Raw genomic sequence first — 26,073 nt, forward strand, 5'->3', positions numbered from 1 at the left:
CTTCATACATAGTCTGATACATATTCAGTTTGAATGCGTTATTTTTATCATATTTGAAAAAATGCCATTGTCCAATAAGACACATGCTGTTTTTGTGTTAATATCAACTAAAACATCCATTTTCTACTCTTCTTTACTATGTAAATGAAGAAGTTAACATTAGTATTATTAAACAGCTAAAAACAAGGCATGTTATGTTATAAATGCATTTCATCTAGTAAACAATGTTCACTTTTTATATAACAGTTCAATAATTATGTTCTATTTATGTTTGCAACTTTACAGTTCAATAATTATGTTCTATTTATGTTTGCAACTTTCGGACGAAATGATAATGTTTATTACTACAATAAGTACTACACAAATTGTTAAATTGTTATTTCATATCACTTCTTCATGATGAATGAGGTAACTTATTCTTCCCTACAAGTTGTCATTCCAGCATGGTGACGTTGCCCCCTCCCCCTATAGGATTAGAACTGCAGTGTACATGAACAATAACTCTATTTCAGCGTATTGCAAGAGTTATTCCCTTTATATCTTTTCCTGTCTGAGCATAACTAGAAAACTACTTTTTTTGGAATTTCATTAAACATCATTCAATGGTATTTAGCACAACGAGAGGAAGTGCACAATGACTATAGCTGTTTTTAAGCTAATTACATAATTATTGCCCTTTGCCGCTTTTTCTTGACCAGAGCATTACTTTAAAACTACTTATGGTATTGAAATAAAACTTGGTATGTGGGTATGTGGCAATGACAAAAAGTACAGTGCACAAGCACCCTAATTCTGTCGTGTTCATTAATGTACCCACCCCTAATGAAATGTTCAACTTGAAAATCTTCAATTTCAATGCTTTTGCCTATGTTGTCATGCAGAAAACTACAAACATTTTGAGAATTTCATAGATGCGGTTCAATGCACCATAATATGCTTGTTAGCCTTGACATTCCTTGTTTTTCAACATATAACAAGTGCATAAACTATTAAACGGCGCCCTTTGATGCTTTGCATCAATGGTCTTTCTTGTAACTATATTGCATGCATGCACTTTAACCTATTCTTACAAATGGAATGTCTGATATTACAGAGATTTGTGATTTGTTCAATAAATGATGACAAATATAACAGCGTGATTGGTTTCACTCGCGCATTTAGGGGGAGCTTTTAACGTTGATATCGGGGGGGGGGGGGGGGGGGGGGGGTAAATACAATTTACCAACATGCACCAGTTTACACTAAAGATAACAAAAATAGCACAAACCCCCCATCCCGTATTTAAACTTGAGTAGTGTCGAAGATGCGCCCCCAAATGGCGCTCCCTCTTACGCCAAGTTATGGCACCGCCTCTGGATTTAATATTTAGATTAAGATGGCATTAAATAATATTGTGGGTTTTTGCACGGCGATGAAACAACTGCTTGAAACCTTTATCATGAACTGTTCAAAGTACAAATTGTAGTATGTATAATATAATGAAAAGAAAATACGTCTATGTTCTGTTGCAATTTAACCATTTTGACCAGACTATGCGAAGTACGCGTGTGTTCTAAATGATTTTTATGTTGCTCCAGTAATATTATCCGATGATGATGATGATGATGATGATGATGATGATGATGAGAATGATGATAGTGCTGCTGCTGCTGCTGCTGCTGCTGCTGCTGCTGCTGCTGATGATGATGATGATGATGATGATGATGATGATGATGAAATTCCCTTTTTGAGTCCGAATTTTGAAGGGAAGGGTTTCATATTTAACCCACCAGTTTTAACTCACATAAGTGACATATATTCGGCTCTAAGTTCAAACGTTCTAGTTAAATAAGTTCAAAAACTGATTACGTACTAACCTTAATCATGCATGATAAAATTGTAAGGATGGTCGTTTGTCGAATGAGCCGAATATATTATTTACATAGATGTTATAACGTAAACAAAACCATACAATTTTAAAAGCATCTGAAATAAGGATCGCAGAAGTTGATCCAGGATGCAGGCAGACATGACCGGACAGCGCCGGAAGTTTGACTACATAGTGGTGGGACTGGGCGGCATCGGCAGCGCCGCCCTCTACTGGCTCTCACGGAAAGCTGGAGCGGGTAAGTTAAATTGCTTATTTATGTATGAGTTATGCGGCAGTCAATTGTAACCACGGTCCCCAGGTCTGAGGGGATAGCGGGGGAAATGGGCCGTGTTTTTACCTTCCAGATGGCCCCGCAGAAACGAGTGAATGTTTTGGTGTGTTTTTTGCGCCAAGAATTGCGGTGAATGGGCCTTACCGTGAATGTCCCTGGGATAAGGGGGCATTTTAACAACATTTTGTCCAAGTAGGGCGGGGATTGGCTGAACCGAATGTCAAAATCCCCGCTATTCACCGTACCTGGGGGGCGTGATTACAATTGACTAGTGCATTATACTCGCTCGTTCGCGAGGCCGGTGGGCTTTGTAAGACGTCTTTAAATATTTTAAAACGCATTAATTGGAATTGTCTATGTATGCATGATTTGCAAGCCCGTGTTTACTTGCGGATCCAGGGGGAGGGGGGCGCACCCGGGGCGATAAGGGAACGGGCTAGAATACGAAAGTGTGATTAGGGAACGCGATTAAATAAGAAAGTGCGATGAGGGAACAAGCGCACCCCCCACCCCCCGCCCTTAAATCGTCCAAGTTTACTTTGTATTTTTATATAGAAAAAAAGGTAATAACATACGCCAGAAATGCACCATTTCGGACTAGAAAATTGTTCTACCCCGAACCCTCTGCCAACACTTTAAACCAAAGAGGTGTCGGTTCTGAGGGAGGGGCGTAAGTCAAATAATTACCCCCCCCCCCAGTTACGCCCCCTCTAACGTCGAATCCTGGTCCCGTCCCTGCACTAGCGGATTTGGACGGGGCGCACCCGGAGCGCGCCCCCGCTAAAATTGTTAAAGTTTACTTTTTATATCAATATCCGAGAAACAATATGAAAATAATGCACTTAAATGGAATATTTCAGACTAAAATGTCTCAACCTTTCCTTAGGGACGACTTCAAGTCCCAACTAACCCAGTAAAACCATGCTTTTACGGTTCGCGTACGTTCTCTGTTGCACTTCCAAAGTGCGCCCCCTCTAACGCGAACTACTGAATCAGCCCCTGCTAAGAAGAGAATCTATGCCCATATGATCAGGGCAAGTATGACTATGGAGAAATCTTATTTTTAACCTACTGTATTGTATACACTTTTATAAATATTGATGTTATAATTACACAACGCGACTATGCATCGACATCTTACTTTTAATTATGTATGTGATGGTGCATACAATCTAACAAAAATATTCAAACCGTAACATACACATAATTCATACAACGGTTAAAGATGCACTCTTTCTCCCGAATAAGATTTATCACAATGAATACAAATGTTTTAATATTATACTACCAAAAAGGATGAATAAATGTCGAAAACAATAGTTCTTATGAAGGACATCGAGTTTAATTTGAATTAAAGGTGCAGAATACAAGGTATTTCTACCTTATGAGACAATAATTGATCATTTTAAATATCACTCACCAGATAGAGCCGCTGTTGGGGAGAATAGCAAGGTCGAAAATGGTTTGGGGCATTACGGAAACCTTTAAACAGACGTCGCAAAATGATTATATGAGATCTTATTCTATCGCGTCCCCAAATCGCACTTTCTTATTCTAACGCGCTCCCTAATCGCACTTTCTTATTTATCGCGCTCCCTAATCACACTTGCTTATTATATCGCGTCCCCAAATGGCACTTTCTTATTATATCGTGCTCCCTAATCTCACTTTCTTATTTATCGCGCTCCCTGATCGCACTTTCTTATTGTATCGCGTTCCCTGATCGCACTTCTTTAATCTATCACGTTCCCTAACCGCACTTCCTTATTGTATCACGTTCCCTGATCACACTTTCTAACTATATCGCGTTCCCTTATCGCACTTATTCTCGTTCCCCATTAAAACGTTGATTCTAATTACAGATGTTCTTGGGATAGAACAATATGAGCTAGGACACAGTAATGGCGGATCGCAGGATCATTCCAGAATCATGTAAGAATATGTACAGCTTAGAATTCAATAAGGCGTAAACGTGCTAGCGGATTTTCGGCGGGGGTGGGGGGGGGCATCCCTACCCCCGCCTGTCCCACCTAAAATAGTCAAACTTAACATTTTGATAACAATATCAGATCATAATCAGCGGAAGGACCCCTTAATATACCGTGCAAAGTTTAGACTGTATCGGGGAGGGGGCGCACGTCGACTGTACGACCCCTCTAACGCAAAACAATGGAGCAGCCCTGATCTGTATCCATGTTTCATGCATCATATTTTTTAAAGATGTTTCTTGAAAGTAAATTTTATTAACATTTCAAATAAACGCAACACAAAACTGCGACTGAAAGAATAAAAAAACCTGTTTCTATGTATCTATCTATTTAGTTATCTTCCCTCTCAAGAACTAGCATCTTTTAAATTTCCAGTCGGATGGCTTATCATGATGACATCTACACGAAGCTTACTCCGGAAACATATAAGGCGTAAGTTGAAACTTTCTCACTAGTACATAATGCATTCGAAACCCGTTACGTCGAAGTCGTCGAAACTAGGAAAAACGTTTGCGAAAACGAACAGTCGACATATCCGAAATACAAATAATAGCACAAAACCCAACACATCTGACTCCGATGTCTGCTGATGTTTACACAGCAATTGAACGGTCTTAGTTTAAACATATTTATTTCACAACGCTTGTAAAACAAGTTATAACAATATATTTTATTCACTCTCGTTGGCACGATTTTACGCGAGAGTGTTGTCTTAGGCTATGGGGGAAACCGGAGATCCCGAAGAAAACCCACTTGTCCGGCGTGGTGACCACATACCAAACTTACATGCGCCCAAGCCGGGAATCGAACCCGGGTCGTCTAAGTGAGAAGCGAACGCGCTAACCGCTGCGTTAACCGGACAACAAAACGGTATTGATGTATCAAAAAAATATATGAATTATTTGTGTTTTATTTCGGGTCCTTCTATGAATTGGTCGACCAGAGCAGTGAAACTATAATGTCTGACATTTTGAAGTTATTCTGTCTGTGTCCATTTGAGATTGTTATCAAATGAATAAAATCTCCATGTTTTGTACAATAACGAAAATCACACGACATTAAGCAATGAATATCTCTTTAATCTAAAACATAAACAAACAACTTAATTATTCACACTTACCAATTATCCTCCAATTATGACAGATTGTTATTTAGACATGCACGGTAATTTAGCGATATGCCGCAAACCGTCATGATTTTTTTTCGCACCTTTAACTCGATTATGCAGTTAGTCGGCATAAAGAACACAGCAAATGTGTGAAATTTGACCACAGGGACTAAAATAGGAGTTCGACATAGCGAAATAATCGAGATAGAAAAATCGACATGAGCGAAAATAGTTTATTTAGAATAAGAAGGAATAGATTCGGGATCGGGGAAAAAGTTCGACCCAACCGTAAAATCGAGATATCAGATGTCGACATAGCGAGTTTGGACTGTAGTATGTATCAGAAAAGTCTCTGAAACACATCTCACAAAACTGAAATAAAAAGTAATAAAATTATAAATGTCACATAAGGCTTTTGAATACATGTATTATCAACCCCATTAGCTCGAACCCGCTTGTCTCGAAATCCTCGTTGGCTCGAACTGTATGTTAAGCCTGGGAGTTCGAGCCAACGGTATATAGCCACTCGATAAATAAAACACTTGAACAGAAAATGGGATATAACGTTCAAATCAACAACTATTCTTTACATCATTATTAAATTTAACTTTTAAAAAAAAATGAAAATCGGACGTCAATAGATAAAGTCTAATTGGAGCTCTTCATAAATATGGTGTATGGCTGTAACTTCCGCTGTTTCAGGTGGGACGTCATCGAGGAGGAGTCTGGGATCCAGGTGGTGTGGCGGACGGGCGGGCTGCTGCTGGCTAAGAAAGGCGAGTCGGACCAGATCGCCCGACAGTACGCGGATGCCATGGCCGCCAACAAAATACCGTATGTGTAACAATTCTGTATTTTTAGCATTTGGGTTCAAACATGTTCGTCTTGGACATTTTTCGATGGATGTACGTTTTAATAATTTTGAACCAGGAGGTGTATTTAATATGCAACTTAGATTGAGCTTAAATTTAAGATTACAAACTAAGTGTTTTGATTGGTCTGTAGATTTAGCTGACCACTAGGCTGAATGGAATCACTGGGGCATGTCTAAGGAAAAGGATAAGATCAATATTGAATGCCGGCCCTGAGCGTATTTGTGTGTTTGTGCATTTTCATATTTTACACGCCTTGTACACCATACAAAGTTTAAGCGTGTCTTAAAGATCAAAGTCATGAGTTGAAACCATCGTATTGTCATGATTTTTTTATTGCTTTACTAGATTATAAATGTCAAAGTCCTAAGTTGAATTAATCGTAGTTTGATGATTTTGTTTACTTTGCTAGCTGATAATAAAGATCATAGCCCGAAGTTAAAATTATCTTATTTAGTCCAGCAGAACCCTAAGTGAACCGCGCATAGGCGTATATACAAACTGTTTTTGTTTTTTTTTTCATTTTCTTAATGACGTGACTGAACCATAACAGAATCTAAATGAGGCCACTTTGGCATCGGTGGGCAATTCTTGGAATTCAAGGTGGCGTCCAAGATGACCACCAACGGACAATATGTACCCGGAGAGAACATTGCATTGACGTCTATCATAACATAATCTAAATGATGCCACTCGGGCATCGGTGAGCAACTCTTGGAATTCAAGATGGCGTCCAAGATGGCCGCCAACGGACACTTTTAACCCGGGGTGAACTGTGCATTCGCGTCTATATACAATGTTTTTGCATTTTCCCAATGGCATGACTGTGCCATGACATAATCTGAATAATGCCACTCTGGCATAGGTGAGCAACTCTTGGAATTCAAGATGGCGTCCAACTTGGCGTAGTTTGTACCCGGAATGAACCATGCATTTCGCGTCCTTAAAAATGATTTCGTATTTTCTTAATCCCATGATTGTATCAGAAAAGTATCTGAATGACGCCACTCTGGCCTCGTTGGGTAACTCTTTGAATTTAAGATTGCGCCTAAGATGGCCACCAATAGACACTTTGTACATTAAAACGTTAGGACATGATCACATATGATTGACATGCTATTTCATGGGAAATACTAACGAGTTGATAATTAATAGACCATTACCACTACCCTTTCAAACTTTTGACATAAAATGGCAAAATTCTTAGCAGTGTCACGAGAAAGCAAAACAGCGAAATTATGGGTCAACTGTATGGTAAAAGGTGTACTGATCATGATGGTGTTTATCCATGCTGAAAGAGAAGGTATTGGTGCTACACCATGTTGCGATAAATTGTATGTTTCCATAATTTTTGCGGTGGGACACGTTAATTACACCCGTTATGGTCTCTATTATATGAGATCGTTAAAATTGCTTAACTAGTCTATGAAAAAAATATTAAACTTAACGTCACATATAAACGGAACATGGAACGCGATATGGAGTAACATGTTCACTGAAACCACTTTTATGAGGTATGGGCATGGCGCCGGTGGAATAATAGGAATCACACTCAAGCCTGAAACTCTAAAGATATTGGCACTCAGTCTGCACATATGTAGTCAAATGGAACATGACATCGAATTACTTTGTGATGAAGAACGGCCACAGGACACAGGCAAACATAAGGAAGAGATGAAAAGCAGGATATAAACCGATAGTAAAGACCGCACTTCTATCCAGACTAAGATCAATGAATGCATTCATACACTGCGGACCATCGATCATCTACAAGAGCTGGTAAATGTTGTTACCTGAAAGATTGCTCCACTTGTTGTAAATGTACGCGATGTCATCGCAATTGTTACAAAGCAAATAAAAGACTTTGAAAACGGATGGCCAGAATCATTCCACGAAGCCATACCGCGATCAGTTACAACACAAGCCGCATCAAAGAAGTCACTTAAGATAGGTGAGTTGAGATAATTTGAAACAGAGTTGATCTATACCAGAGTTGTTGGTCTGCAAGCGAGTACACGGGAAAATAACTTGAAATATGTGTTATCGTGTGAATTGTCGCCAATTCTAACCTCATTATTAACTGCATCAGGTGATCTCAGAATTGTCAAATCAGAGTCACAAATGAAGAAAATTCTACAGGTAGAAACGTCTGCAAAAATAATCATCAAAGCAGATAGAGAGAGTTATAATTGACGGCTCTGCAATTTTATATATAATTCGCTCACCACCAAAGGGACCGGAAGGCCATCCTCACTGTACCAGAAAACAAGAAACCGATGATTTATCTCATGTGTGATGATTTGTCGACAAATGTAACATTCAAAGAAACGGGCTCAAAACACAAATTCGTTATAACTGGGGAAAATTATGTACCACTCGATGTTATAGAGATTGTAACGTTAAGACGTGAAGACATGCGCACATCACATGAAGAGGCGGATAATATCCTAGTTCAACAAATGGTTCTGTTTGCCAATCAGATCGAAAGTGTTATATGCATGATATATCTGACGACACTGATGTGTTTTTGCTTGCCCATTATCATTCTCTTGTACACCAAGTGTCTTTGAAAGTATTAATGGAATCACCAATACAAGGCCGTGCAGATATTGACATCAACGCGACTGTTGGTGCTAGCAAAGATATAATACTGGATTATCAGCAGCTCATGCATTATCCGGTTGTGACACGGTGGCGTGTTGTCATTAATTCGGAAAGGGTACAGCTATTAAGGTTCTAAAATCTCATAAATACACACTCGAGTCTATTGGAAATAAAACATCGACCCTAGACGCCATCGTCAGAGAATCGACGTCCTTTGTTGCTGCTTGTTACGGACTCGACGGAATAAATGCAATGTCAGACATGAGAATTGCTGCCTCTAAAAGAGGTTAGAAAGTCTTCAGCATCAGCACAAAAGCTTCAGTCACTCACCCAACAACTGAATCATTCAATAAGAATGTAAAACGAGCGCATTTCCAAGCATGTATATGGAAATACGCCGTCAACCAAGATCCATCAGAACTTGATCATTCGGATCATGGTTGGATTCGGAATGAAGATCACAAATCGTTGTCAGCCGTTATTGTCCATGTTGATGTACGATTAGGACCACATGATATTTTGAAACTGATAAGGTGTTCATGTGAAAGCCAAATACCGTGCTTTAGTATGCGATGGCGTTGTAATGGCTCTCGACTGCCGTGCACTGTGTTCTATGCTTGTCGTGGAGAAGATATGTGCTGTACCGTACAGATCAATTAGGAAATCACTGTATAAGCTTGCTTATATGTTATTAAACTAGACCGATGGAACACTGAAATCAAAACCTGTCAAATTATACAAATATTTTATGAAGAGAGGTTTCATATATAAGTTTAGTCTCTTTTTGTGGTGTAATTAGTATTGAGTATATTAAGTACAATATAATTTCTGTTTTTATAACTTTGATATTGTTTAATATTTTTACCACAATGCTTATTTATCGTAAAAAAAAGAATCAAGGAGACGTGGTAACGTAAGTTTCATTATATATTTTCATGTTTTACATGGACCTCTGCTAAAAGTTGCAAATGTAATAACATTATTCTGTTCAGTTTTGATTTTTTGCCATGTGATGGTTTTATATTTTCATAACGATTGCTTATCAGTCGTCAAAAAAACAAACTAAAATTAAGTGGTCGTGGTAACGTATGTTACATTTAACCGTGCATTACATGGGTTGCTAATTTATAATCATGAAATTATGCAGTAAATTTGTCGGTCGGATACAGTTTTATTTTTAAACACGATTATTATCAATACTAAAATAAGAAAATGTAAATGAGTTGAGAAGACATTGTAACGTACATTACGTACATGGCATGGTCATCTGTTTAAACTTTCCAATTTATTATAATTATAGTTTTGCTAGCACGTAGTTAACTTGTCAATCGCAAACCTAAATAATACGACACTTTATATGATTCTCCTTTCTAATAATACAATCGTAGTACTACTTTGGTAACATATTTTTAACAGACAGTGACAATTTGAGCCAAAGCCGTCTTAAACCAGTACATGCACACATGAGATTGTTATTGCTGCGATGTAATCATTTGTTTTTATAACATATATCTTAATATAGAAATATGGTAATTGTGCTTGTTTTTTTCCCCTTTTTCGGCAGCCATCTTGGCGGCCATCTTGATTTTAGCGAGTTGCCTAAAGATGCCAACTTGGCATCACTCGGATTCGTTAACAATAAGGTCTAACCTACACAAACATGCATAAACATTTTGTATATACGCAATTACACGGTAAAGATAAAAGTTGGCTTTTATCTGCCGTGCTAATTGTCATGTTGTGATTTTATACTTTGTTAGATAAGTGTGTGAGCTGAAAATAAGCTAGTATATTAAACACGTAGTCGACGGGGAAAAGCTTATCACTGATGTTTCTACATATTTTGCGTTAAAGGGGCTTGACACCAGATGAAATATTTGCAAGAAACAATGTCAAAGCTTACAAAATTGATACTGTTGTGTACAACGCATTGAATCTTACTTACTGATGAATCACATCGCTTACGATGGGCGGATCCAGGATTCGACGTTAAAAGGGCGATACTTAGGGGCGTACCATTTTGACTTGTGCCCCTCCCTCAGAAACGAAATTAATTTGGATTAAAGTGTTGGCATGGGGTTTAACAAATTCTAGTCCGAGATGGTGCGTTTTGGGTTTATTTTATAACTTTTCTTCTCCTATATTGAAATAAAAAGTAAACTTGGACGATTTTAAGGGGGGGGGGGGCGCCGTGTGCGCCCCACACCCTGAATCTGCTAGTGGTGCCGATATATGTATCTATACTAATTATTTGACTTTCACGTGCCACTTATACACACTTTAAACATGTGGGGTGGGGGGGGGGGGCATATGCGCTATCTTTAATGGGTAAACAGCTGAGACAGCCATTTATCCTGCAATTTTAAAGCAAACCTCAGACATAATATAATATTATTATGTGAGGACCGAAAATTTTCATATCTAAATGAGCACATGTATCATTAATTGTTTCCTATCCCGGAAGGTACCAGTGGCTGTCGGGTACGCAGCTGCACGACCGGTACCCGCAATTCCAGACTGACGAGAAGTATGTGGCAGTCTACCAAAAGGACGGCGGGCTCGTGGATGCCGCCACCGGAAACGCCGTTCACGTTCAGTTGGCCCGCGGCCGAGGGGCGTCCGTCATCGAGAACTGTCCCGTACTTCGGTTGACACGAAATAAGGACGGTTTGATAAAGGTACTTAAAAGACTTCATTTGATGATAAAAGTGAACTATTACCCTTGCTACCCCGGTAATCTAGTAAAGGATGATACACTAACCCTTTGACCGCTGTAAGATCACGACAGAGGAAGATGCATACCGATAGTCATGGCAAGTGTCAACAAAATTAGCACGGAAATTTAAGTTTAGGGCCGAACCGACTAACGCATCCTATGTTGTTTAGAGCGGTACCGAGAATAGAAATGGTAGTAGTAATAGTAGTAACAGTAGAAGTCGCAGTCGCAGTACAGTAGCAGCAGCAGTAGTAGCAGAAACAGCAGCAGGCAGAAACAGCAACAGGCAGAAACAGCAACAGTAGAGGTATGAGTAGCAGCAGCAGCAGCAGTAGTAGTTGTAGTAGCAGCAGCAGTAGTGGCTGTAGCAGTGGCAGCAGCAGCAGCAACACAGTAGCAGTAGTAGCAGTAGCAGCAGCAGCAGTAGCAGTAGCAGCAGAAGCAGCCGCAGTAGCAGTAGCAGTAGCAGCAGCAGCAGTAGTAGTAGTAGTAGTAGTAGTAGTAGTAGTAGTAGTAGTAGTAGTAGTAGTAGTAGTAGTAGTAGTAGTAGTAGTAGTAGCAGCAGTAGCAGTAGCAGTAGTAGCAACAGTAGTAGCAGTAGCAGTAGTAGCAGTAGCAGCAGCAACAGTAGCAGTAGCACTAGTAGCACTAGTAGCATTAGCAGAAGCAGTAGCAGTAGCAGTAGCAGTAGTAGTAGTAGTAGTAGTAGTAGTAGTAGTAGTAGTAGAAGTAGTAGTAGTAGTAGAGTCAGGCATACAGTACATTAGTTCTCAATGTCATTGGGCTTTATTAAAATACACGAGTATCTCTGTAGATTGTTGTTAACGTATTTCAACACATACCATATAGATATAAATAAAATAATGCACCAGTCAATTGTAACCACAAACCCCAAGGTCCCGGGAAAAGCGGAAACTTTGACTCTGGGTCCAGCCAATTCCGGGTAAAATTTCCTGCCTGCGGAGACACATTGCTGGTAAAATCTCCGCCAAATGCCCCGCACTCCTGGGACATCCTAGGTACGGCCATTTCCCCGCTGTTTTCGGCGTGAAAACAAAACCACCGCACAGTTCGGCCACCTGAAAGGTAAAAACACGGCCCATATCCACCGCTATCCCGGGTATACCCCCGGACCTGGGGGCCGTGGTTACAATTTACTGGTGCATAATAAGTGTACATTTGTCTGTTTACTGTCGCTTTGTCAGGTAACAACACCGAAGGGCGACTTTACATGCCGCAAGGTGGTTGTGACGTCAGGCGCGTGGATCAACCACGTGGTGGGCTCAATCGGTGTCCACATTCCAGTATATGTCACCCAGGAGCAAGTTACGTACCTGGCCACGCCCAATATGAAGGATTACGTCAAAGACAAGTACGGACTGTTGCACGGACTGTTGTGTAGTTGTTATAAGGCGGGTGTCCGATTATTTAGGAAGTTGGCACTTGTCCAGAATGTAATTTAAAACATAAGCAATTTACAAGTGTTGAAACAGTTGCTGAAGTGACAACTGTAGTCATGATTTCTAATTAAGGTTAAATGACGTCGCGATTATCCAATCGGAGGGCAATATTGAAACAAACACTGAAGTCATAAGCCATTGCGTGTTTCTCAATATAAACGTCAAGTTTCATATACACAAAGGACGAGGCGAATGTAAAGATAGATATATATCATCATTTACAGTATTAAACAAACACGCTTTCATTACTAATAAGCCTCAGCGGACACAATTTGTGGATAGGTGAGCGGTATAGGGCCTCAATGGTACTCTTGGGGAAAACCAAAATCATAAGAAATACCCTGACACATAAATCAGAACTAGAAATGTATAAATGTCCGTAAAGTTGGCAGTCTGGCAGTCTGGCATCGTAAATAAGCAGTCTGGGTGTTTGGCAGCCCGGCAGCGTGAAGTTAGAAGTGTGGCAGTCCGTCAGCATAACCACTGACAAAATATGTATTTTTTTAAATAAGTTTCGACTCGCTTTAAACTGCATTATGTGTAAAGGGCATTAAATATATATATATTTTTTTTAAATATGATTGTGAAACATTTGGACATTGGCGCCATGGCCATTGGTTCGATTAAGATTTCCATTATTATCTCCCTTTATCTCTATTTCATTCTCATTTTTCGTTTGATGTTTTTTATATTAATAGAATTATTTGTATATTAGAGCTTCGCATTAAGACCATTCGAATTCGATAAGATCGCTTTTACTTAAAATGTAATGTTATCGAAAACGTGGCTTACTAATAGTAATGTCATATTATGTAAATAGTTAAGAAAAATAACAGTTGAGCGTGCGAGTCTTGCGAACCTTTTATTAGACGCGGCCCGAACATGTTTACATTTTTCAATGGATAAGGGTCTATGAATAAATATTCAGATTGTTAGAAAAGTGAATATTTATTAATAACCCATTTGTTTCAAATTTTTATGAGCCATGTTGTAAAGGAACCTTTTTGATGACCGTGAATATAGTTAAATAATTGAAACATAAAATGTTTGATTTAAGAAATGATAGCCAGACAGCTATAACGATACTCTACAAACTTACTCACTGCCTTTTCATTTAGACCGGTTACTGGTCAGACGCAGGGTTATTTCCCTTCATCAAGAGAAAGGCACTGCGCTTGAAAACTCGCTTCAAATTCACGCGCACAAAATTTAAACGAAAAAAACAACACTACTGAAATAGCGGATACATTCCATACTGAAATAACGGTTTCATTCCAGGCGAGGACGAACATTGAGTCATAAGGCATCCATCATAGTGCGAGAGATGACCTGAAGAAGCCGATTATGTATAAATATGTCAACCTTACTTGTATGGAATAAGTTTCGCAGACGTTAACTGCAAAATGAGTTAATGGCTGTCATTCTGATGGTTGGGGATACATGTTTTATTTAGTCATTAATATTTTACATACACTGTTCTTACTGACAATTATTTTAGCTTGGTTTAAGCAGGTATGACGTTATATCCGTTTTCCGTTTCTTAAAGGGGCGGTACTCCGTATGATAAAATAGCGAAAAAAAAGAAGAAAATTGTCGAAAACTGACATAAACTTGGCATCGATGTGTACAATGCATTGAAACTTACTAACTTAAGTACCACATAGTTTACAATTCATGTAAGTGTAGCAGTTATTTCGTATTTTTTCCATTAAAAAATATTACTGGGTATGTCTACCAGGTAGAATGTATTTCTTATGCGTGATTGGCTAGTCGATATTTTCACGTGATATTACCGAGGTAGGTGTATAGCTCAATTATGTCACCGAAGTGTGTAAGCCGTCGTAGCACAGTGGATACGACGCTGGACTGCAAATTTGTCGACACGGGTGCGAACCCGGACTCCGGCACAATTTTTTTTACATTTTAATACTTTTTTTACAATTATGATATCAAAGCATAACACATTCTATAAGATAATTGTCCTGAGATTCGTTACAGAAAAAAACTTTTTTGGTGCCAATCTGGTGTACAGTCCCTTTAAACGTTTAAGACCGGTACTCAATTATCGATAACCGTAAAAACGCGTGTTTGAACAGGTGTTCGGGATTTGTGTTCTTTTCGGGCTTGTAACGTTAACCAGTACTTGTTAAGGGCCGATGTGTATACTCATTGGCAAGGAATATAGTTTATAATATATATTTGGCTCTTCCTTGCAGGTTTCCTATATGGATCTACCACTCCAAGACCCACGATTTCTACGGAATGCCGATCCATGGGAACACAGGCGCCAAGATCGGCGTGGACGCTGGAGGCCCAGTGGTTACCCCGGCAACCCGCTCCTTCATCCCCGATCCAAAAAGGGAACAAGCCTGTTTAGACTTGCTTAATGAGATATTACCCACGGTGTGTTTAACTTTGTATATAACTTTGTGTGTGTTTTCTTCAAATAACACATTGCTTTGGCCTTTAAAGTTCCATTCAAAGGGACAGGTCCAGGAATCAAGTTTAGAGATTTAAATAGTTTAAAATGTTGAGGGGGAGGGGGGTGTACTCCCCCAAAAACATTGTTAACCATTTCTAGTCTGAAATGGTGAATTTTCAGCGTATTTTATTACTTTGTACTCTAATATTGACTTAAAATTCATAAATGGACACTCAATTGATTGGATGTGGTGCAATTAATAGAAATCATATATTTATTTCAGTCTGTTGGTCCAATTTTGTACAGTAAGACCTGCCTGTACACCATGCCTCCGGACCGGAACTTTGTCATCGATACCTGTAAGAAAACTGGATTTGATGACGTCTTAATATGTAACGGCGCTGGTCATGCCTACAAGTAAGATAGTTTGTATATTCTATTATTTAAAGCTGCACTCTGACAGTTTGACAGTGTTGACTGTTCTTTTAAAAATAAATGTCCCATAATCAGCTGATTTTGGCATCAATGCCTTCAATTCAATCATATACGATAACTAACAATCGAACGTATCTCAGTTGTTTGGGATATTGCCGAAAAACTCATTTCTCTTAAAGGGACTGTCTCACAGATTGGCACCAAAACAGTTTTTTTCTAACGAATCTCAGGACAATCATCTAATAGAATGTGTTACGCTTTGATGTCAAAATTGTAAAAAAAGTACCAAAATGTTAAAAAAAATGTGTTGGAGCCCGGGTTCGAACCCGTGTCGCCAAAATTGAAGACTGGGGTCGTCCCTACTGAGCTATCAAAGCTTACACAATTACGGTGACATAATTAAGCTATAAACCTACCTCGGTAATATCACGTGATAACGCCGACTAGCCAATCACGCATAAGGAATTAATTCTACCCGGTAGACATACCCAGTAACTTTTTTTAATGGAAAATACGAAATAACTGCATAACTTAAATAAAATTTAAACTATGTGGTACTTCAATAATTAAGTTTCAATGCATTGAACACATCGATCCCAAGTTAATGTCATTTTTCGACATTTTTTTCATCTGTGAAACACTCCCTTTAAAGCGTAAGTAACGAATTGAATCATAAAACATCAATTTTCGAACGTAAATATTTATCACTGCCATCAGATCTTTTGTCAGCATTCGTATATGACTGGTTTACAGACATAAACGCAAAAATTGGCTAATCCAAGACAAAAAATAAAAACAGTTCTCAAAACGGTTAATTTGTAAGAGGTCAGCTTTGATTAAATTACACGTCTTTTTGATAATCAGTTGTTTGTAAAACGATCTGTTTTACTAATTTCAAGAAGAAAGTGCCAAAACGGTCATTTAAAAAAAATGCTTATTAAGTTATGACATCTAGTTAAACATTTGAGCGTTTTACTCAAGCGCTTGTAATATTGTTTTCCAATGAAGCATTATGCTTCATATGAACAAAGATATTTTCCCATGGCCCAGATTTGCAGGCCTGTTAGGTAAGATACTGAGCGAGCTAGCGTTGGACGGACGGACAGATTACGATATCCGGCCTTTCACAATGGAACGCGAGGCTCTCACCGATCCAGACTTCCAGCCCGTGTTTTTCATGGGCGCCAGCAAGCTCCCTCAGAGCAAGAAGTCGGACGACCTAGATAAGGCGAAATTGTAGAAATCATGATCATTGCCAGCTCAAGAACTCCAGTAACAGTTATATTGGTTCTGACCAACCTCGCCTCAATATCACAAATGCATTCACATTTTTAACAAACATATTTTTTTTAAGTTGTATTGTGCTTCTTGCAATATCCAATTGTGACGTCACAAACCACGTGGTATATCCACACTTTATAAGGTAAAATGAGATGATACCGAGATTGAGATTTGACATGATTTGTTTTTGATGATAGGGCCAGATAGCTGAAAACAGACACCACTTTTATAACCAGAGTTTAAATGTAATGTTTATTGTTACAACTGCAGAACATGAAATGATTACCGTTAAAAGAAACAGACCTTTTCCTAAATAATACCCTTTTTCAAATTCACGATTTTTGTTTCAACACTTACTACATATAAGATTTTAATCAGATTCTGTATATTTGATAGTAGTCTCTTATAATTCAATTTGAGTGGCAATACTTTTTATAACCGTTTTATATTGGAAATGTTTTATGTAGGTATTGACGAGACTAAAATAAAAATTCTCTTAACACACACCATTTAAAGTAACACCCTTATTCAAAATCATTACATACACATGTATAACAAACAAGATTGTAACGGTGTATTTACTAGCTGAAAACGCAAAAATATTAGATGATTGGTGAATGCTAAAAGATTTACTCTGATATACTATCGTTTCATGAGGTAGAAATATCGTAATATCTGTACCTCATTAACAAATTAAATTAAACACGGTATCCTTCATAAGTACCATTGTTTTCGACATTAATTTATCCTTTTTGGTATATTAAAACAATTGCATCGATTGTGGTAAATCTTATTTGGGAGGAAGAGTGCATCTTTAAGGCAAACCTCCTATAGTTAAAGTAACAAATAGTTCTTGCTGTGTAATAATGTGTAATAACTTGTTGTAGCTGGTTTCCATAACTTGTTGATGTTATCACTGTTTACAATGCTCTACTCCATCTTAGAGGAAAGGCTTTTGTAAATCCAATATGTGTACCTATTTTAAACTATCTGCTTTTATTTCCAGATCACATGCTCTTTGTTATGTTATGTATGTTTGTTATTTATGTCGGAAAATAGCTCATTAAGCTTATGTTTCTTGTTAACACATACCCGACTTAAAATAAAGATTCTTGTATCTTGTGTCTTGTACCTTGTAATATGAAAACTATATAAATACATACCGCCACGGGAGACAACTCGTCCAAGTGACCTATTTCGAAAATCCGGAATAACAGTAGTCTGACATAATGGACTTAGGTTTTGTCCAATTGTTTGTCTATTAATTTCGTTGAGATCAAGTTTGACGTTGAAGTTGAGGACATTCCATATTTCAAAAGTTGGTAGGGGAAGGCCAGAACTTAAGATGTTTCAAAAGATCACTTTTTATTGAGTTTTGAGAAATACTATTTTTCAAGAGAAAAACATGCATCCTTTAAAACATGTTTTTGGTGCATTAAGTTCAGTAAATTTTCGAAAGAAGATTTTATAAGTTGTGTGCTCATTTTTTTCGCGGATAATATGTTTTCTGTCAAAATGATCCAGGGGAGGTAATGTATGTTCAACTTAAGTCAATCATATGGTCATACATCATTGACTGCATTAACTGTATAGGTCCGCTATTTATATCGAGCAATCGAGCTATACCGTTCTTAGATCCAATTAAAAACAGTATTGAATGCCCTGACTACCAAATCAACAATGTTTATGATTTCATGATTATATATTTTATATAAGAAAGATATTCAATAAAACAAGAGAAAAGTATTGATTTGAATGCACTTATATATGTTTTTGTTATAAAAGACGGAAAATACAAAAAACAGTGAAATTCGTCTCCCACATCAATGGTATTGCTATAAAGAGTTTATCTTTATCTACCTGTTTGAAAGCGAAGTGGATGTTAAGATAGTCGTTATCTACAATAATAAAATCCTAAACATTTTGGCAAGTTACCTTGATAAGTTTTGCATTCTAGATTGATCTTTACATTTGTATAAATAGTCGTAAAATTCGAGCAAAGCAGGAATGTTTACCTTCAATATAAAGAAATCGGTCCTTTGGATCCAATTTGAGGCAACAAGTAACAAGTAATTCGAGCCAAGCGATTTCGAGCCAACGGGGTTCGACTGTTCCGCTAAACAGTGTTTTTATACATGTACTTAGGCGTAAAAATGATATTTGTTTCATATTTCTCGACCTACCCTACTTTTTGCATCGAACCTAAACCCTTTTATTGCCTTCAGAAATATGTTTTAACATTTGTTTCATGTTTTACATTTAAATGTATGAAAAAATAAAGTTGTTTGGCACTCTCACAGATTTACCGTTTTGATAACTATTTTATTTTTTGTCTTGGAATGAGCCAATTTTTGCGCATATATCTGCAAACCAGTGATAAAAGACATCTAACAAAAGATCAGATCGCAGATTTTCATATCACCATTTGAAAATTAATGTTTTATGGCTAAAATCGTTGCCTAACGGTTTAAGAAAAATGCAAAAAAAAGCATCATTGTTTTAGCATAAATATGACACCTGCGATCTGATTTTTGTCAGCAGTCGTAAACCACTAGTTTCCATGCTTTTTCGCGTAAAATGCCTCGTTCGAAGACAAAAAAAAAGAAAAGAAAAGTTGTCAAAACGTTCAATTTGTGAAGTGCAGCAATAACTATTTCAGTGGTGTTTATACTGATTGCATAGTTGTTCTTATAAAAGTAATTTATAGTTTTCGGTAACAGCCAGAATCTCAAGAAAAAAATGCCTTATGAAATCACAACAACTACAACAAACAACCGACCCATCTACCCTATTTTCTTTAGGCATGAAACCGGAAACAAACATATTACGCCTAAGCTAGGAAGCCGATATTATCAGGGTGGGGAATCACGTGACTTAAAGGGGTTGTCACATTGGTCACCACGGGTCACAACCGATGTAAACAAACAAGCAAGTAACGTTAACTACTAAATAACTTGCTAGACAAAAAAAAACTATGAAACTGTCTTAGCCTGTAAAAGAATATTAATTTAATGCTCCTAAACGTGTGAAATATTTTTGATTTGCTTGTATTTGAATGATGCAATCCTTGGCCAAAATTTCAGCGTTGAATTGTTCTAAAAATGGAATTTTGGCAAAGGTGTGAATCATTAAAATGCAAGCAAATCTAAAATATTTCACACGTGAAGAAGCAGAGAATAGCATAGCCCAGGAACTATTTTTAAAGCTTTTCTGTCAGAAAAAATATTAAGAAATTAACGCCACTTACTAATTTGTTTACATCGGTTGTGACCCGTGGTGATCTATGTGGGAACCCCTTTGAAGTCACGTGATTCCTTACCCTGATCATGTGACTTCACATGCACTATACCAGAGCGACTATGTCATACGTATAAGGTTATATCAGTGGGCAAAACACTTTTTAAGTTTATATAAGGGTCAAAATGTTAGTGCCTCTCATTTAGGACGCAGAGGTCCGTTGTGTACCATGTTTCAAGTGCTTGATTGGTAACTGAAATATTTGAATTGGCACATTTGGCACGTGGAAACATAATTGATGTCTTTTCGGTTCCACGCACGCTTGTTCTTGGAAACTTGGCCAAGATTCTTGAAGATATTGCAGAATAAACACATTTAACTTTTTGCTTTACTTTTTAGGCACTTATTATTTTGCAATGATGTTAGTCATCTAAAAACAGTTATTAAGTTTCATGTTAGTACATCTGACACGAGCAAGAAGACATGTGTTCTAATCCCATCTTGGAAAAAATATTGGCCTCTGATTTTGAAGTGATACTCGTATTTAAAATCAATACATACACATGTATTATAAACGTTTTTAGTGATAAATCTATAACTACTGACTAAATAATGCACTTATTGAAAATCTTAATTCCTGATACGAGATTGTAAACATGTATTTAATAGCTGAAAACACGCACTATTAAATGGCTGGTGGGTCCTAAAAGATTTACAGTGATCAACTATCGTTTCATAAGGTAGAAATACCGTGTTTTATGAACCTTTCTCTCAAATTAAACACGGTATCCTTCATAAGAACCATTTCTTTCGATATATTTTCACCATTTTCGTTAAATTAAAACAATTGTATTAATCGCGGTACTGCTTATTTGGGAGTAAGAGTGAATCTTTAAATGACGGTAGTTTCTACAAGAGAGATAGACCCGCGAGTGATTCATGTCAGCGTTGAGATATGTAATAATTAATTAGTGTTCAACTTTATATTTTGTCCAATAGGATTGCAGTTTTTTTCACAGTATTTTTCGTTCATTTTTGATTAGCCGGCAAAGCCGATATTTATTCAATAATGGTCCTAATTGGACTTGCTAACGATGTAGCTAATCGGATCACTTTTTCAATAATGGTCCTAATTGGACTTGAGAAAGATGTAGCTAATCGGATTACTTGTTATTTATAACTAACCAATAGAGTGAATAAGTCAATGACGTTTGACCCTAAGAATAACTTCCGTTGCATATTGAATACCACCGAAGGAGACAAAATATAGCATTTAATGCTAAACTTGTTTAAACGTGGTTATGATGCATTTATCAAATAAATGAACTGAGTTTCTGAGACATTCCATGAATTATTGTTTTGGTAAAAGCATACTTAAAAGCTGTTACCAATACTTAAAGTCTACACTTGAATACCGCCCTCAGATATTAAAGTAATAAAGCTGAATCTATATTTGCGAAATCCCGGCCGAGCGTTCATACTGCATGAATGCACAAAAATAAGAATCAATCCGTATATATATATATATATATATATATATATATGTATATATATATATATATATATATATATATATATATATATATATATATATATATATATCTCCTGTGCATTCCTTCCATGTTTGTATACCACGTGATAAATTACGTGATTAATGCTACGTCGGAAGGCAACACTTTCCTTCGAATGATGACTTAAAACAAAGATGTCTTTTCTTTTTCTTTACCATTTTAAATGAAACAAAGGGCAGTCTATGCCGCTTAAAGAGCCCCGCCTTCGTTTTCTTTCTGGGGTTTTATTAGGTCAATACTTTCCTCAAACACTCCGACAAACCTGTTTCCAAAATAATGCTTTGACAGTCGGCGATTTTGTGAAAAGGTTTGTCGAAGTGTCGAAGAAACTAAACTCTCAATCAAACGTGGTTAGTTAAAGACTGAATGCTGGGCTATGTAAGCCTTCCGACAAATCATTAATGACGTAATTTATCACGTAGTATACACACACTGTTATAAGTAGCTGTAATAGAAATGATTTTGGTTCAACGATTTTCGCGTTTAGCAATAAAATAATGAGAACTTTAAATTCGTGTTTTAATATGCATGACCCAGGTCTTTCTGGCGAAATTCCACCTACTGAGGTCACAAAAGGTAGATCGGATCATGCAAAATGAACGACATTTTTTCGTTCAGAAAATCAAGTATGAATGTTGATATAATTAGATGTATTGCATGAACTGGCACTCATTACCTACTTCGAAAGGACAACAATGATAACATTGGATTTGAAAAAGAATGAAAAAAATGCAATCAAATCTGAAATTCTATTTTTTACAATGGTTTAAACTCCCAACATCAAAAAAAGAGTAAAACCTAAAATATACGCGACAAAATTGGCAAAGGACTAGACAAGACCTCAAATGATTACAGCTCATTTCCCCTGAAGTTAACCACACAAGACGTAAATAGTTCCGAAAAATGTATTTATTATAACATTTCCAACAGTGTTTGTGTTTTGAACAATTTATGCGTTTCGTACGTAGCAGTCTGCTGGGATAGCGAGGTGTAAGGTTTTTCCAGTGGGAATTGTTACAACTTTGGTAGAACTCGTTCTAAGCGTCTTGTCAGAAAAGACGGTGCCAAACAATACCGCTGACAGCTGGTTCATAGCCTTTGTGCGAACGAAGGACTCGCGTTATTTATTGTTTTAAGGATACGTTTTTCAGGATAACAATGTGAGTTTGGTTGTTCATTTTCCCTTGGATACCAAGAGATTGCGCCTTGGAATGCAGTAACAAATTGATTTAATGTTTTGGAGCTATTTTAAACGCGACATGTGTTATGCAAATTAATGGTTATAAAGTATATTAAAACTTTGGTGACTTTAAATAACAGTGTTGATGTTTAGCACTCCTAATCATTTCTAAAAGTACGTGTGAACATGAAACTGCCAACAAAGATTTGTTTAAAATACGATTTGGGATAGCTATAATGACAAGTGTTGAAAGAGCAAACATCGCTCAATGCTTAAAAGTAAACGCTTTTTTTTCTTTTTAATTTAAATGAAAGCTTTTGTGTTTCCAGTTCGTTGACTGTTCAAAAGAGAAAACTAGACATACTTGCAGACGGTTTAAATTGTATGTTTGTACATTATATGTGCAAAAGCTTTGCAAAGATTCAACTTTGTTCCTATGGAACTGTAAGAATTACTTGTGCGTGCGATTAACATCTAGAAAACCACAGGCCATAAGAAGAAAGAGCAGTTTCTTAGCATTCAAGTTTTTGGTCTAAAAAAACCCGAATCTCAGATGCGCAAAAATTTGGCTAAAGGACCACATTCGAACTGTTCACGTGTGCAGAGACAATGCGATTAAATGGATTAAATAAATCTCCAATCGGACTTACCGCATGTATTGCGAAGATGGTTATTCCCTAAAGCACGTGCACGGAAAATGTCAAGGAGCGCCGCCATTGCTGTCGCCTCCTGCAATTATCCAAAGAAGGCGAACAAAACTAACAAAAAGTGGAAACAGGTATTACAAAGGTTTCTTTTAAAGCTGCACTCTCAGAGATTGCACGTTTTGACAATTTTTATATTTTTTATCTTGGAACGAGCCGATTTTTGCTAAAGTGCATGGAAACCATTTATATAAGACTGCTGACAAAATATTAGTTCGCAGATCTTTATATTTAAGTTGAAAAAATGATGTTTTATGCATTTATCTTAAACCGTTAGTAACGGTTTAAGCCATAAAACATTAATTTTCGACCGGAAATATGAAAATCTACGATCTAAGATTTTGTCAGCAATCTTATATCATTGGTTTGCAGATATTTACACAAAAAATTGCCCTTTCCAAGACAAAAAATAAAAAAGTTGTAAAAACGATAAATCTGTGAGAGTGCAGCTTTAACGCTATAACAAACGCATTTTTGATGTTTAACAAAAAAATATATACCAACAAACAGTGGTCTTCATATGCAATAATATGATATAATATTTTTATATGTAAAATGTTCACTTCCGGCGAAGCATTTATGACGTAATTTATCACGTGGTATACACACACTGATATGAAGATTGGGTTTGCGGCAATTGACACACAATCAAGATCCGAAAGGCCTAAAAATCACGTTTGAGTCGGGTTGATTTTAGTGAGTCGGCCGGGTTACCGCAAACAAACATGTTTTAATGATGACCTTTTATTTTAATAAAATAGTTCGTGCTGTTGTTTTACGACTTATTTCAATATTAAGTATATGCAGCCACATAGCTATGATCGATTCCGAAGTGATGCTTTCGATTATCGGCGACGATCGGTAGTGCATTATCTGCTTATCTGTGTTGCACCATTGTAAACGCCTATTAAAGAAGAGACTCATGATGTGTAGTTTTGATAAAAATTAGGTGAAACCTTGCGTTAGATGTTAATGGACTTGTTGTTCTACTCAACATCATAGAAAAAGGTAGGTTCTGAAAATGTCTGAACAAGTTATCAATCCTAGTTTTTAAATGACATAATACATCCAACATTCATTAAATCATTAAAATGTTTCGGTATTGTATATGAATGAATACTAAAAAAATATTAAAATTATGAACAAAGAGGCAAAAAAAGCCATATTAGCATGTAACTATCTTGTGAGCAAAGTCTACCTCAAGACTATAACAATAATTAAGAAGTTTTTTGTTTTGTTTTATTTATTTTTATTTTATTTTATTTTATTGGGGGGGGGGGCGGGGGAGGGGGGCAGTCTCTTTTTGTAATATGGAAAGCCATCCGTCATCATTTTATTATCATTTCATGCATTTAAAGAAAACAAACAAAACACTGTTGAGCTACTTCCAAGCGTTGACACTTCGAAATTTATTTTCCATTCGGTGTACAAGAACAACGTCATATTTATTTTTATAAAATTTCATTATTTACACGTGTTAGTCTTTCGAGTTAGGCAAAACTTGATTTGAAGTTTATTTGCAAACACATTTAGATTTTAGAGCATTTTGAAAAAGGCCACCCCAAGATCCAAAATCTAGTTTTTGCGAACACAAAGATTAAAAATGTTGTTTTTTACATATTGACTCTCGAAAAAAAAATGTCTGTCGAAACTGAATTCCGCCATTAAATGATTGAAATTAAAAGAGAAATGTTATCAAAATACACGAGTTTACCTGATGACATGGAATAAAGCACTGGAGTCCATGATGACCCCATGCACTTCCATAGTTTTTGCCGAAAATTTCAAACCCACAATTTTTTTATATTTAAACGCTGATTTAGGTCATTCTACTGTTGGGACGCAAAAACTGGTCACACAACATAATTATATTTTGGTAGTTTGGAGTAACCCCGGGTTGACCCTTTCAGGTCAGAGACTACAAAATAGTTTGTCTGTATACATTTGTATTCAATCGACAATTAACTAACTTGCTCGCGAAATAACACTGATTTCGAATGCTTTAAAATCCCAACATGGCAGCGTCAAATACAGGGAGAAACTTCCACATGTGTTCTAAAAATTAAACAAAGTCATAAAAAAGTTACGTTTATTTGAAGAAAAAAATGGTTGAACGTAACCACCATGAATTCTATAAAGTCATCAGATCCGGTGTAGGCGTACAAACTATGCGGTGTAAACAAAAAGGTATTATCAAGTATATCCAGCATGTTCAGCCTGTATTTGAAATGACAAAACATTCAGCTTCAAAAGTTATAAAATGGAAAGAAGCCAATGTTCTGAGATGGTGCGGGATGCTTTGTTTCACTGGCATGTGTCAATTCAAAGAAATGAGGCATGTAACAATGAGTATG

The 26,073-nt window shown here is 37.0% G+C and overlaps 2 protein-coding genes across 2 annotated transcripts in view; both read left to right on the forward strand.

The window, feature by feature from the left end:
• The first annotated feature begins 1,910 nt into the window (after positions 1–1,910).
• On the forward strand, positions 1,911–18,149 carry LOC128230348 (monomeric sarcosine oxidase-like). The gene is made up of 9 exons (XM_052942539.1): positions 1,911–2,105; positions 4,004–4,073; positions 4,505–4,561; positions 5,940–6,071; positions 11,178–11,391; positions 12,635–12,801; positions 15,106–15,292; positions 15,595–15,728; positions 16,797–18,149. Exons 1-9 carry the CDS (start codon positions 1,997–1,999, stop codon positions 16,984–16,986), a joined length of 1,260 nt encoding a protein of 419 aa, XP_052798499.1. The 5' UTR covers positions 1,911–1,996; the 3' UTR covers positions 16,987–18,149.
• Positions 18,150–22,896: 4,747 nt separating this feature from the next.
• Positions 22,897–26,073, forward strand: part of LOC128229645 (potassium voltage-gated channel protein Shaw-like) — a 40,591-nt gene continuing 37,414 nt past the window's right edge. The window contains exon 1 of the mRNA XM_052941414.1: positions 22,897–23,793. Within this exon, the coding sequence (XP_052797374.1) occupies positions 23,713–23,793 (81 nt within the window). The 5' untranslated portion in view covers positions 22,897–23,712. The remainder of the gene's footprint in view (positions 23,794–26,073) is intronic.

Source organism: Mya arenaria, chromosome 4 (genome assembly GCF_026914265.1).
Source record: "Mya arenaria isolate MELC-2E11 chromosome 4, ASM2691426v1".
Taxonomy (NCBI): domain Eukaryota; kingdom Metazoa; phylum Mollusca; class Bivalvia; order Myida; family Myidae; genus Mya; species Mya arenaria.